Here is a 13,868-nt window from a genome sequence, read left to right on the forward strand (position 1 = left end):
TGATAAAGGTGCCAATACAATTCAACACAGGGTACCGACACATTTTAATATCTATAGAAACTTAAGATCCTCACTTCACACCTTATACAAAATTAGCTCAGTATGGATGTAAGAGTTAAAACTATAAAACTCCTAGAAAAAAAAAATAGGAGAAAATCCTGGTGGCCCTGTGTTAGGCAAAGAGTTCTTATGATACAATACCAAAAGCATAAGCCATAAAGGATGTGATAAAATGACCTTCATTATAATTAAAAACATTAGCACTTCAAAAGGTACCATTAAGAAGATAAAAAGACACATACAGACTATGAGAAAATATTTGCAAATCATATATTTGATAAAGGACCTGTATCCAAAATAACGAATTCTTACAACTCAGTAAGACAAACAACCCAACTAAAAAAATAAGCCAAAGGCTCAAGCAGACAATTCGTCAGAGAAAACATACAAATGGCAAAAAAGCACATGAAAAAGCGATTAACATAAAAATCATTACGGGTATACAAATTAAAACTATAATGAAATACCATTTCACACCTACAAGAATGACCATAATCCAACAGACAGATAATATCAAATGTTTGTGAGGACATGGAGAAACTGGAACTCTCATACACTACTGGTGGGAATGTAAAATGGCATAGCCACTTGGGAAAACTCTTTGTAAGTCTCTTAAAAAAGTTAAACATAATTTACCATATAGCCAAACATTCTATTCTTAGGGATCAACCCAAGAGAAATGAAAACATATGTCCACAAAAAGCCTTCTCTGAAATTGTTCATAGCAGCATTATTCATAATAACACAGAACTGGAAACAATCCAAATATCCCTCAGCTGGTGACTGGATAAACAAAATGTGGTATATGTGCACAACAGAAAACCATTCAATAATAAAAGTAATGAAATACTGAGAGAGACTATAACATGGATGATGCTCAAAAACATTATGTTAAGTGAATGAAACTAGATGCAAAGATTATATATACTGTATACTATTGCATATTGTATATACTATGCATATACAATATTATGCATATTGTATATATGAGATTATATATATATAGGCACACATATACACTTATATGCACATATATATACACACACACAGTATGATTCTATTTATATGAAATATCCAGAAAAGACAAATTTGCAGAGACTGATAGCAGATCAGTAGTTGTCTGGGGCTCGGAGTGTGGAATGGCTGCAAAATGGCTTGTAGAATTTTTTTTGAGGTGATGGAATTTTCTAAAACTGCATTATGGTAATGGAGACACAACTCTACAAATTTACTGAAAGTTATTAAATTGTACATTTACAATGAAATATCAAATAGCAAATTTTATGGATGAAAATTTTACTTCAATAAAGCTGTTTAAAAAAAAGCTATCACATTCCTCTAACACAAAGAACTGACTCAGTTTAACTGAAAACATTACAAATCTACCAATTAAATCTGTTCCATTTAAACACTATTAAACATTTGGAAGAAAAACTTGCATAAATCCTAGCTAATCCTAGCTGAATCTAGCCAATTGCTTCAAGAAGTAGGTTACTTTAACACGTCAAGTAGCGTAATTTGAGTAGCCTTAAGCTTGAGCTGAATTGATAACAAGACAATGACTTCTACTTCTGAAGATTGGTTTTTTAAATTTGATTTTAACTGTAGGTTCTTTACTTTGATACTCAGATGGAAGAAAACTCAGCATGCAAATGTTACTTTTAAATGTAAAATAAGTTTCCAAGTAATTTTCTTTTTTCTGAAACGGTATAAATAAAGAGAATAAATGTAGAATTTAATTTTAGGGCCTCATAGACTATAGGACATGTATGAATTTTTATTTTTTCACTGAATTACGTTCATGTATTTCAATGAAAGAAAGCTTTGACTCAAACATTAAAAGCTTTCTGTGCAAAACTACCATGGTCTGAAATTATAACTTTGCTGTTTATTGTTCCATTCAAGAAACAATGTAGTTATTGTATGGTATTATTTGTTCCTCTTTTTCATGTGATATATAATACAGCACTTACCCTGCTTTCTTCTAGGCTATCAAATGGACCTGGTGGATCATCCAGACAAAGAAATTCTCTCACTGCAAGGCTTTCAAAGGAAAAAAAAAATTAGCTGGGGTACAAATAAGTTTACAAAAGATAGCAAGATAGCAGAAAGCAAAAGTTACTCTGAAGCTAGCTATAGTGTTTTAAGCAAGTTGGTTCTGCTGATAAATGAAAATAAGCAAGATGGCGTATGTGTTTTCACACAAGTAACAAAATACAAATATAAAATCTATAGACGATACAAAGATTTTAGGTTATTTCTAAGATCTTATGAACATAAATAGATTGTGAATTTATGTTACATATAAACTACACGACATAAAACATAAATCAGAAATGGTATAGGAAACCAAAGTAAATGGTGAAAAGACAGTATTATTTTCAAAGAAATATTAATTTGAACTAGTCTAAAAAAGTCATTATCTTTTTATGAAGAAATACAATTTCTAATTTATACTTCATTTGTTTCTTCTTCAGGAGATGATTCTAAAGTAACTAAAAAGTATTTACTATGAAACAAGTTAAAGATTTTTCTTGCAATCATGTTTATTATATTAATTTACTTAAGTATTTTCCCTAGAGAATTCAAGAGAAAGAATTCTGATCATCCCATTTCTGAATTACCATAAAGTTCATAATAATGAAATAATATGATATTGTTATACTTTTCAATTAGCAGAAACAGGTTAAGAAGGTAGAAAACTGAACTTCCTTGTTACAAAATACTCCTCTTTCTAAAAAGTAATCTTGGATTGAGAGACAGCTCTATATGTATGTTAAAACAAAAATGTGGAGACTTAAAGGATGATGATGAAGGGGGTGGTGATAAGGAGATAAATGGGATTTTTAGTAAAATCTTTCCAAAGGAAAAAATGAATATAGAGAAGTGGTGTTAAGAAAGTAATCCAGAAGATCCCAAAAATAGAAAAAAGAGGAGCAAGTTTCTGGATTATAAAATCTTGATAATATAGATAATAAAAAAACATAACACTCAGGGAAACTGAGATAAAACTTGAGTATTCATAATCATGAAATAATAGAGATGGAAGAGATCATAAATGTGATCTAGTAGAACTATCCATAGTATGCTGCTTATATTATCGCTTTTATATGTTCAGCCAAGAATATGTCTAAACACCTCCAGAAATAGGGACTATAATCATCTCTTAAAATAAACCATCCTAAGTTTGAATAACACAGACAACTAGAAAATTATTTCTTCACTGAGCTGGATTTTTCTCACTGAAGCTTCTATTCATGAGTCTTAGTTTGGCTTTCTGGGGCCCTTCCAGGTAAGTCTAAGTCTTCTTTCACATGATAACCCTAAAAATATGTCAAGAATGTTATGTTTACTCTAACCTTATACCTCTAACAAGCAATACTAACACACTGACATTTCCTTTTCTTTTTTCATGTAACAAAATTTACTGAGTACTTAAAGCCTATATGGTCTTCTGCATTCATGGAGCCAACATTTTTTTCCAGTGTTACTGAAATATAATTGACAATTAAAAATTATATATATTTAAGGTATATAACTTGACTTGATATATAAATACATTATGAAATATGAAGTACAATCAAACTAATTAACATATCTATCACCTCACATGGTTACCATGTCTAACATTTTCAAAGTACATTACACACACAGGGCTTTCACATATCCTACTTTATTCAATTTCCACAACAATCATGTGAGGTGAGGATAGGCATTATACCTCCATTTTACAAGTGATAATAAAGTTCAGAGAGGTAAAATGACCCACCCAAGGTCATCAGTGCAAGTGGTAGAGCTGGACCTTAAATCTGTCTTCTGAGTATAAATATGTGCCTTTTTCTCCTTTAAACTCTTTTCTCTTATGTTTTGGTTCATTTGGATTCTTTCCCCTTGCTGATCACTTCTTTCTGACCACATTCAATTTTTCTGTATCTTTCTCTAATCAAAGTCTCTAGAATACTGCAGTTGGTCTAATAGTATAGAGAAGAACAGGACCACCATACGTTCTTTTGGTTTAGATATTGTACTTTCTATCCACCCACTATTTATATCAGAAAACCAACTATTAGGCAGAATGAGGCACAAGAAATAAACTGATCTTGGGATTGACAGGTCAAAAGTTTGGATGAAACGCTGAGAGAACAGCCTTTAAGGATGAAAAGGAAAGTGCTAAGAAGTTTATGGAAGAGTCTTTTTAATACTTTCAGTGTATGACAACTTAATGTGTGACATTATTTCTTACAAGTTTATACTCAGATTTCCTCATTCACTAGTAACATTTTTATGTTCACCATTACTCTAATTATTGGAATGCTGCTGCTAGGAAAGAAAAAGGGGATAAAGGGATATATGTATTTCTTTTTATACCTTTGGTTTATAGCAGAAATTCTTTTTATACCTTTGGTTTATAGCCCAAGATCCACAGTGATGTTGACAATGTACCTAGTTGTAGGAAAGTTTTTTTAGAGTAGTTATTCCATTTCATTCTCCTTCCCTAAAAATCTTTATGATTTATGGCTCACTAGAGTTCTACTCAAATGAAATCCAATGGATTCTCTAAATTTTTTTTCACTACAGTTCCAAGGTTATATTCCATGCCCTACTTTGTTTAATCTGTAGCATAAGAATGAAATTTAAAACTGGCACTACAACTGTGATTTACAAAACACTTTTTTCAGGGGTTCAATACATTTCTTCTGTTTCAATAGGACTCAGTTGATGGAAGAAGAAAGTTAATACTCTTAAGCTCTTTTCCCATCCAAGGAAAGGGACACACAAGAATGTCTTGGCAGATGGTAGTGTTTGCGGAGACAATTTCTTTCTAAAAAATTCGGGTACCTTTTCTCCCCCCTAGAAAAGGAAGCTTTACCGCTTCTTGAGAATCACTGACTAGAGAACTTTATTTAGATTTGATAAATATTTGACTGCCTACGTGTGCCATGGCTCTGCTCAGTGATTTCTTATATATTATCAATGTACAATTTATAAACAAATCAAGTAAATTCAAATAAAGTATAAGTACCAAAGAGTCTATATTATTAAATGGTCTATGGATTAAATAGAAGTCAATTAAAAAAAATTATTATTTATTTACTTGTTATCACTTGTTCAATACAACCCCCTAATCTCTCTTCTGTATTTGATCTTTAATACTTTTGTTTCCATTTGACCATGATAATGAAGGTAAGAAAAACATCAGAATTAGGAGAGAAACCCATCTAAGAGAAAATCCAACAATCTGGAATTGAAAGGTATGGAAAGACTATCTTTCTGTTCTCTTTATCACGTACAGTAACTTCTTACTGTGGTTGGGAAATCTCTATTTTAAAATTGTGATCAGTTGTTGACTTAACTTGCCTGAATATAAGGAAACCAGAGATGGTACCCTTCAGCATTGTTTTTATCAGAGCAAATTTGCCCTATAGCTTAAACTCTTCCTTTGAGTCTCCTGAAAAAGTTTCCTTTAAAAGAGTTTTACTGTAATTTTTCTTAAAAAACTATTTCATCCAGTGAATCTTCATCTTTTATTTCATAATATACCTTCCTTTTTTTCTTTCATGGGTATGTATTTGTATTGTATGTTTACCAATGTATTAATGTATACATTGGTAAGTATTTTTGACATAATTTCAAAAATAACTAATCTAACAGTATGGATAATCCCTAGCTTCTCTCCAAATATGTCAAACGATTAAATGTGATTATTAAGTTAATATTATATCATCACACACTCAAAGATAACTTTGTAAGAAAATACAAATTAATGTATGTAGACATGATTTTAAAAGACCAGTAATTTAATAGCTAAATGAACTCTTTATCTCAAAATTTATATTAAAAAAAAGCTAAAACTAATGCCTACAATTCATTAAAAGGTCAATAAAGAACTATGTAAAAAAAGTACTAAAAATACTAGATACTACTTCTGTCAAAACCAAATTAAGCACAAAAAGTCACTGCATGAAAATATTAATTGAGGGATTTCAGATAGAAATGTTTTATCAGTTACTATTTCTCTTCAGTATTCTCTACCAGTAAAAAGAAAATAACCAAAATTTGACATTAAATACAACCCCGAGGATAGGGACTCAGGGATCAAGGCTGGTGACAGTGAGGGTCACGGTGAGGGAGACGGGTTGGTGGGTGTGAAGCTGAAGGGCTCACGTTTACCCTCCTGGGGTGGATGTACAGGTGAGGCTGTGGGCCTAGTTTATATCTTGATTATCTCTCACCTAGTTACTTTTAGTCCACTTGTGTCCCTACATTCAGTTTTATTCCTTCTAATACAAAAAATACTTCAAAAACAAATGTTTTATGTCAAACCCAGCTTAAAACCCATCTGTGCCTCCTCTAACAAGAGGGAACAAAGCCAAGGTCTTGGCGTTGGCATAAAACACCTGTGTACATTCAAGCTTTTACTGCCTTTCTTATTTGACACTTCAGTAATAGTACATCTTCATGTCTATCATGTTGTTTCATGCTTGCTGCTGTCATCCTGGCCCATCCTTCCCACCTTCAGCTGGCTAACTCAGACTTCATATTCATGACTTAGCTCATCTATTATCTCCTCATAGAATCTTCTCTGACTAAATCCCCCTCCCCTACACTCTACTCGGTTCAGTACTCTTATATGCATTACTACACCACCTTGAAGAGATCCCTTTCATAGGACTTACTACACTGTATTATTAGTATTTTCTGTTTACCAAGCAGTCTGCTTCAACAAAAAGTAGATGACAAGTTCCAGGGCTGTACAGAATCTGAATAAATTAGCATAGCACAGAATAAATATTCAAAAAATAATGAATTTATTTGTAAAAGCTATGCTAATTGCTCTTAAAAAAATTAATGAAACTATTAAGAGCATCAGAACAAATTTCTATCCACTGTTGTAGATAAATAATACAGCACAACTCTCAAATTTGGGATGGAATTTAGTTTTTAATAGATATGCCTACTTTGACAAGGGAGTAAGCTTAGGACAGCAACATGTAAGACCAAAAGTCTTAAGAGTTAAAAGAAGGTTAGAATCTGGCTGTTTCTGATGGTATGTCTTCAAGATTTATAAAGAAGCACAATGAAAGGAATAGCATATGAGAAACTTAGAGCTGAAAGAGGATTTTTAGAGAACATTTAGTCCAATTACTTCATTTTCTAATTGGAAACACTAATTAAAATCAGTTAAGTAGGGCTTCCCTGGTGGTACAGTGGTTAAGAATCTGCCTGCCAATGCAGGGGACACGGGTTCGAGACCTGGTCCGGGAAGATCCCACATGCCACGGAGCAACTAAGCCCATGCACCACAACTACTGAGCCTGCGCTCTAGACCTGCAAGCCACAACTACTGAAGTTGGGGCACCTAGAGCCCGTGCTCCACAACAAGACAAGCCACCGCAATGAGAAGCCTGTGCACCGCAACGAAGAGTAGCCTCTGCTCACCGCAGCTAGAGAAAGCCCGCACGCAGCAACAAAGCCAAAAGTAAATAAATAAAATAAATATATAAAAAATAAATGCATACGTTTAAAAAAAGTCAGTTAAGTAATTGCCTAAAATTATTTCACTACTAAGCCCAGAAAACTGAATTTTGCATAAGGTCTTTGAGACCTAATTTAATAAGTTAAGAGTTTACGTGTATCTGAATACAAAATATTTAGCTTTATTACATTAAAAAAACTGTCCATAACTGAAGGTCTACCAAACTAATATTTTGTGGTAAAAATCATCCAACCAACCTTAGCAATAATGTGTTCATTCTCATGAGCTGTCATTATATAAACTATTGCATATATAACTGAATTCTTTCATTTTATAAAAATACTAAGACTAACTCAACCTCTCTTGACAGTATCTTCACATATAAAAACAACTTACACATTAATAAAATTTCCTGTGAGAAGGTGTGAAAATGTATAAAAAATAGTTTCTTCATATATTCTTGTTCAAAAATTATAGATTTATTGAATTTTACAACTAGAAGAGACCTTAGAAGTCATCTAATCCAATATATCTCATGTAAATAATTCCCTCTTTAATACCACTGATAGTTATTTAGCCTAGTCTCTTCAAATATTGATGCTTAAGGTAAACTCACTTTCTCAAAAGGCAGAACATTTTTATACCAGACAGCTTGAAATGACATGCAGCTCTTTTTTATCTGAGCTGATGGGGGCTTCCTCTAATTGTTCACTTATTCCTAGTTCTACACGCTAGTCTTGCTATTCAAAATGAGGTCCCTAGGCCGGCAGCAACAGCATCACCTAGAAACCTGTTAGAAATGCAGAATCTCCACTCCAGACCTTCCTAATTCAGGACATGCATTTGAACAAGATGCACACTATAGCTGGAGAAGCACCACTTTAAAGCTAAATATCATTTGATTAATTCTTTTCCCCATCACAATCTTTCAAATACGTGAAGATGGTTATCATGTTCTTCCAAGTACTTTTTTTTTCAAAGGGTAAATTCTTATTTCTTTCAATTGTTTCCTCATGTAAATGTTTGGATACTATATACTACAATATATATTTTTTAAACCATGAACTGCTGTTAATCCAGATCTATCTGTACTTTTTTTCTTTCAACAGATGTAGCATTTAAAATACTGAATTTTGGCATGGAACTCCTTACAGACGAATGGTAATATAAGGAAAAATATGTAATTTTAACCCTTGTATTTTAAAGAATTAAGAAGAAAAATGTGGTAAATCAGGATATATGTGTAGTAATTCTGAAAACAGAGAATAGTAAGATATTTGGTGTGCTGATTAAATGATGTAATTATTTCAAAGTAGCACAAACCAGAATAAAACAATAAATAGCTAAATTTTAACTGTAACAGATTATGCAATATGAGAACTTCCCCCTCTATCCATCTTTACACATCCTTCACCTTGACAAGCTGAGTTACATGGTGTTTCGGGTACAGGACGTTGCCCGCTTGCTTCTGCATTTTGATATAATATTCCCTCTCATTTGGAAAGTCCTTCTTTACTTTCTCTTTGTCGGTTCAAATAGCATTCATTCTTTAAAATCCAGCTCAAATATCACCCTCTAGGAAGCCTCCTCTAATTCTCCCAGTCAAAAGTTCCCTCTCTTCCTCTTCTGAAAGAGATGGAGCTCTATCCATTATAGTTCTTTTGGGTGTGTCTTCTTCCTATTCAGTTTTCTTGAATAAAGGATTAGCATCTAATGCACCTTTGTGTAGCTGTAATACCTTATATATAGTAAGACCTAAATAAACATTTATCAAACAAACAAAAACCAATAATAAATCCTTTATCATAAAAATACTAACATTATCTGTTTTCTTACTTTGTATTCTCTAAATGCATCTGAAAATAACATTCTCTTAAAACATTTAAACCAACAATTCTTAACATCCCTTCAGTTCTTACTGCACTTCTGTTTTGTTATAGTTAGAGAAGTTGTAATATTAAGAGCTGCCAGTTGTGTACTGGCAAGCTCTTAGCCAACATGAAGGTTAACAAATAACTGTGTCATGAGGTGCTAAGGAATCAAAACGGAAAGTGAAATAACTGTATAAAGAATTAATATCAGATAATTACTTGGCCATATAAAGATAGTAATTTTCTATGCTGCCGTTCCAACTGTAACAGGATGCTAACAGGTATACCAATAGGTAATGTAAACTCACTGATATTTTAAGTAGTGATTCTTAAATATGTAGTTTCATGTTTTTATAAAGAAGTATTGGGATTTTGTCTTTATCCTTTCCTCCCTTATAAGAATTCATAAATGGCTGTTTGACAACCTCAGACTTTCTGGATATTCTCTAATTATTTGTCCTCCCACCCATAATCTTAATCTATTGTTCAAGATTCTCAAACCCCACTCCCTGCTTCAGTATTGCTTGATTCACTGCAAACAGGACTGATCTTCCACTTCTCTGAATTCCTTTTACTTTTATAATCTGTATCATGCCAAGTAGGACTTCATAAACTCCATTATTTTGTTCAAACAGAAGCTTAATTTCTTCAAATGAATTAAGTTCAGTAGGTATATCCTCAGCTTCCTTTTTACCCTTCTTAGTATGACAAAGGGCAAATGCTTAGGATACAGATTAATAACTTTTCCCTCTGCCAAGTCATGTTTTAAACAGTAATTTATTAAGAAACTGCTTAAATTGTGAAATAAAAAATGCTATTCATCACTCACAAAAAATATAGTACCCTAGAACAAACAAGGTATACAAACCTTATTTAGAGTTCTATTTAAGTTATCTTACTTGTATTCCTTAAATGTCTGAGATACATGACAAAAATAAGTAAGCAAGTAAATGTGAGGCACAATAGAGGTTTTCATGCAACACATTTTAGAACCTTTAATATTCTAGGAATGTCAAATGAAACCTTTCCCCAACTTATTTGACCAAGAAATCTTTCTTCCCCTGAAACACCTATCTATAAATTGAACACAATCATTATCACTGTTCTAAGGACTGCAATTTTAGAAACAGGATCTTGAATGTTTACCATACAGATACAGATCTATTATCAATAATTTAAAAAAAAAAGATACATCTCAACTAAGATACACTTTTAATGTTTAAAAAAATCAAGAAATCACAAGATGAGTTCATCAACATGGTTCATACTATTTAATATTTCATTAAATAAAAAGAGTATAGTCATTTATAGAATAAATTTGACTTTAATTTACCATATTTGCAATACAGAGACATAAACGTTTACTGAATAGGGAATAAGAGAAAGGGGATATGATGTTTTGACTTCTTAGCTGTAAAAGTCTTCTTTTATGGTATGGTATAAAATATATTTTCTTCAAAGGCTTTCTCTATGATTTTAGACTTTGTTGGTTTCTATTCCTGCTTTGTGTATCTGAATTAACACTAACCTTTTTTTTTTTCTTTTTTCTTTGGAGAGATGTAAAAAATTATAGAAAAGTAGGGAGCCTCCCTACCACCCAGGCTGGAACACACAGTTGCTAAGTTTTGTCATATTTGTTTCAGTCTCTTTTTCTTATAAATAGTACAACAGCAAATATCAACAGTTCTGCCATTCATTCAACAAGTACTTATTGAGCATGGACTCTGTGTTGAATTGTGCTGAGCACTGCACACTGAATGGTGGGTAAACCAGCCACATGACCTACTACTATGTATGCACCTTACAGCCTGGTAGGAGAACACAATCAAATAATCACACAAATAGTTACAAACTGAGATGTTGTGAAAGTAAAGTACCAAGCAGCCTTTCTCAGCTGGGATTCCATGACAGGATTAAACCCTGCTGACAATGATGTGAGTGACTATTTTCTCATTCTCTTAAGACTGGTACATAGCTAGTAGCATCCTAGAAGTATGTAATGAGAAGTTAATTCATTACATGCAATGGGTGTCTTAGGGCATTAGGAGTTGACTTTCAGAACCAGTAGAGAAGATACTATGAGAAGACCTGACCTAGTTTTTGGTGGTGGTGGTAGGTGAGGGGTTGGTCCAGACAGCCAGTTACCTAAAAGTCTGTGTTGAAACATGAAGGAGTTATCTAGACGGGGGCTGGGGGAGCAAGGGTAGTAGTGTGAAATGTTGCCTTTCTAGGGAATAGCATATTGAAAGGTCCTAAGGGACAAAGGAGCAGGCGACTTTGAAAAATTACAAGACCAATATGGCTGATGTACAGAGAATGGGGGCAGGGAGGAATAACAAAACATGAAGTTGGAAAGACACGCAGGTGGTCAGGGACCAGAAAGGATGACTTAAACTGCATTACAAAAGATCACTGTGGCTCCAATGGACTATAGAAATAAGAGTGGATGAGGAAGATGAGTGATGGGAAAGGAGTAATTAAAGTGAGAGAAAACTGCTAGACTAGGTGGCGATGGCAGGAATGGAGAAAAGTAGGCAGATTCGAGTAGTGTTTAAAGTATAAAGGCAGGGATGTGTCCAGATGACGTGTGGGTTTTAGGTAGAGGATGATGCTGAATATTGGGGGAAAAGTCAGAGAGTAAGCATTGAAGTCTATCCTAGGTTTGAGGTTTGTCTGAAGGAGATGTCAAGGAGGCAACTGCAGATGTGAAACTGGAGATGAAAAAAGGGGTCTGGCTTATAGTTCCTTTATTAGAGGAAAGTGAGGGGGGATGGGCAGAGATCTTAAGCAGTCATTGAGCTTAGCACACATTAAGAAGCAAGATGTAGAAGCAAATTGGAAAAGAAGTAAAACTGTCACTGTTTGCAGATGACATGATATTATACATAAAGAATCCTAAAGATGCTACCAGAAAACTACTAGAGCTAATCAATGAATTTGGTAAAGTTGCAGGATAAAAAATTAATGCACAGAAACCTCTTGCATTCCTATAAACTAATGATGAAAAATCTGAAAGAGAAATTAAGGAAACACTCCCATTTACCATTGTAACAAAAAGAATAAAATACCTAAGAATAAACCTATCTAGGTCTTGTTTATGGTTGCCTTTGCTGTGCAAAAGCTTTTAAGTTTCATTAGGTCCCATTTGTTTATTTTTGTTTTTATTTCCATTTCTCTAGGAGCTGGGTCAAAAAGGATCTTGCTGTGATTTATGTCATAGAGTGTCCTGCCTATGTTTTCCTCTAAGAGTTTGATAGTGTCTGGCCTTACATTTAGGTCTTTAATCCATTTTGAGTTTATTTTTGTGTATGGTGTTAGGGAGTGTTCTAATTTCATACTTTTACATGTACCTGTCCAGTTTTCCCAGCACCAATTATTGAAGAGGCTGTCTTTTCTCCATTGTATATTCTTGCCTCCTTTATCAAAGATAAGGTGACCATATGTGCGTGGGTTTATCTCTGGGCTTTCTATCCTGTTCCATTGATCTATATTTCTGTTTTTGTGCCAGTACCAGACTGTCTTGATTACTGTAGCTTTGTAGTATAGTCTGAAGTAAGGGAGCCTGATTCCTCCAGCTCCATTTTTCATTCTCAAGATTGCTTTGGCTATTTGGGGTCTTTTGTGTTTCCACACAAATTGGGAAATTTTTTGTTCTAGTTCTGTGAAAAATGCCAGTGGTAGTTTGATAGGGATTGCATTGAATCTGTAGATTGCTTTGGGTAGTAGAGTCATTTTCACAATGTTGATTCTTCCAATCCAAGAACATGGTATATATCTCTCCATCTATTGGTATCATCTTTAATTTCTTTCAGCAGTGTCTTATAATTTTCTGCATACAGGTCTTTTGTCTCCTTAGGTAGGTTTATTCCTAGATATTTTATTCTTTTTGTGGCAATGGTAAATGGGAGTGTTTTCTTAATTTCACTTTCAGATTTTTCATCATCAGTGTATAGGAATGCAAGAGATTTCTGTGCATTAATTTTGTATCCTGCAACTTTACCAAATTCATTGATTAGCTCTAGTAGTTTTCTGGGAGCATCTTTAGGATTCTCTATGTATAGTATAGTATAGTATAGTATAGTATAGTATAGTATAGTATATGTCATCTGCAAACAGTGACAGCTTTACTTCTTCTTTTCCAATTTGGATTCCTTTTATTTCTTTTTCTTCTCTGACTGTTGTGGCTAAAACTTCCAAAACTATGTTGAATAATAGTGGTGAGAGTGGGCAACCTTGTCTTGTTCCTGATCTTAGTGGAAATGGTTTCAGTTTTTCACCATTAAGCAGCTCACGCAGCTCAATAACAGAAAAACAAACAACCCAATCCAAAAATGGGCAGAAGACCTAAACAGACATTTCTCCAAAGAAGATATACAGATTGCCAACAAACACATGAAAGAATGCTCAACATCATTAATCATTAGAGAAATTCAAATCAAAACTACAATGAGATATCACCT

At 33.4% G+C, this 13,868-nt stretch overlaps 1 protein-coding gene across 4 annotated transcripts in view; it reads right to left on the reverse strand.

Annotated features, from left to right (window-relative positions):
* SNX16 (sorting nexin 16) overlaps window positions 1–13,868 on the reverse strand; it is a 38,208-nt gene that overhangs the window by 5,468 nt on the left and 18,872 nt on the right. For all 4 annotated transcript variants that reach the window (XM_082434036.1, XM_082434033.1, XM_082434034.1 and 1 more), the window contains one exon: window positions 2,034–2,103. In XM_082434036.1, the coding sequence (XP_082290162.1) occupies window positions 2,034–2,103 (70 nt within the window). The remainder of the gene's footprint in view (window positions 1–2,033; window positions 2,104–13,868) is intronic.

This window comes from Balaenoptera physalus, assembly GCF_965194825.1.
Source record: "Balaenoptera physalus genome assembly, chromosome: 17".
NCBI classification, from domain to species: Eukaryota; Metazoa; Chordata; class Mammalia; order Artiodactyla; family Balaenopteridae; genus Balaenoptera; species Balaenoptera physalus.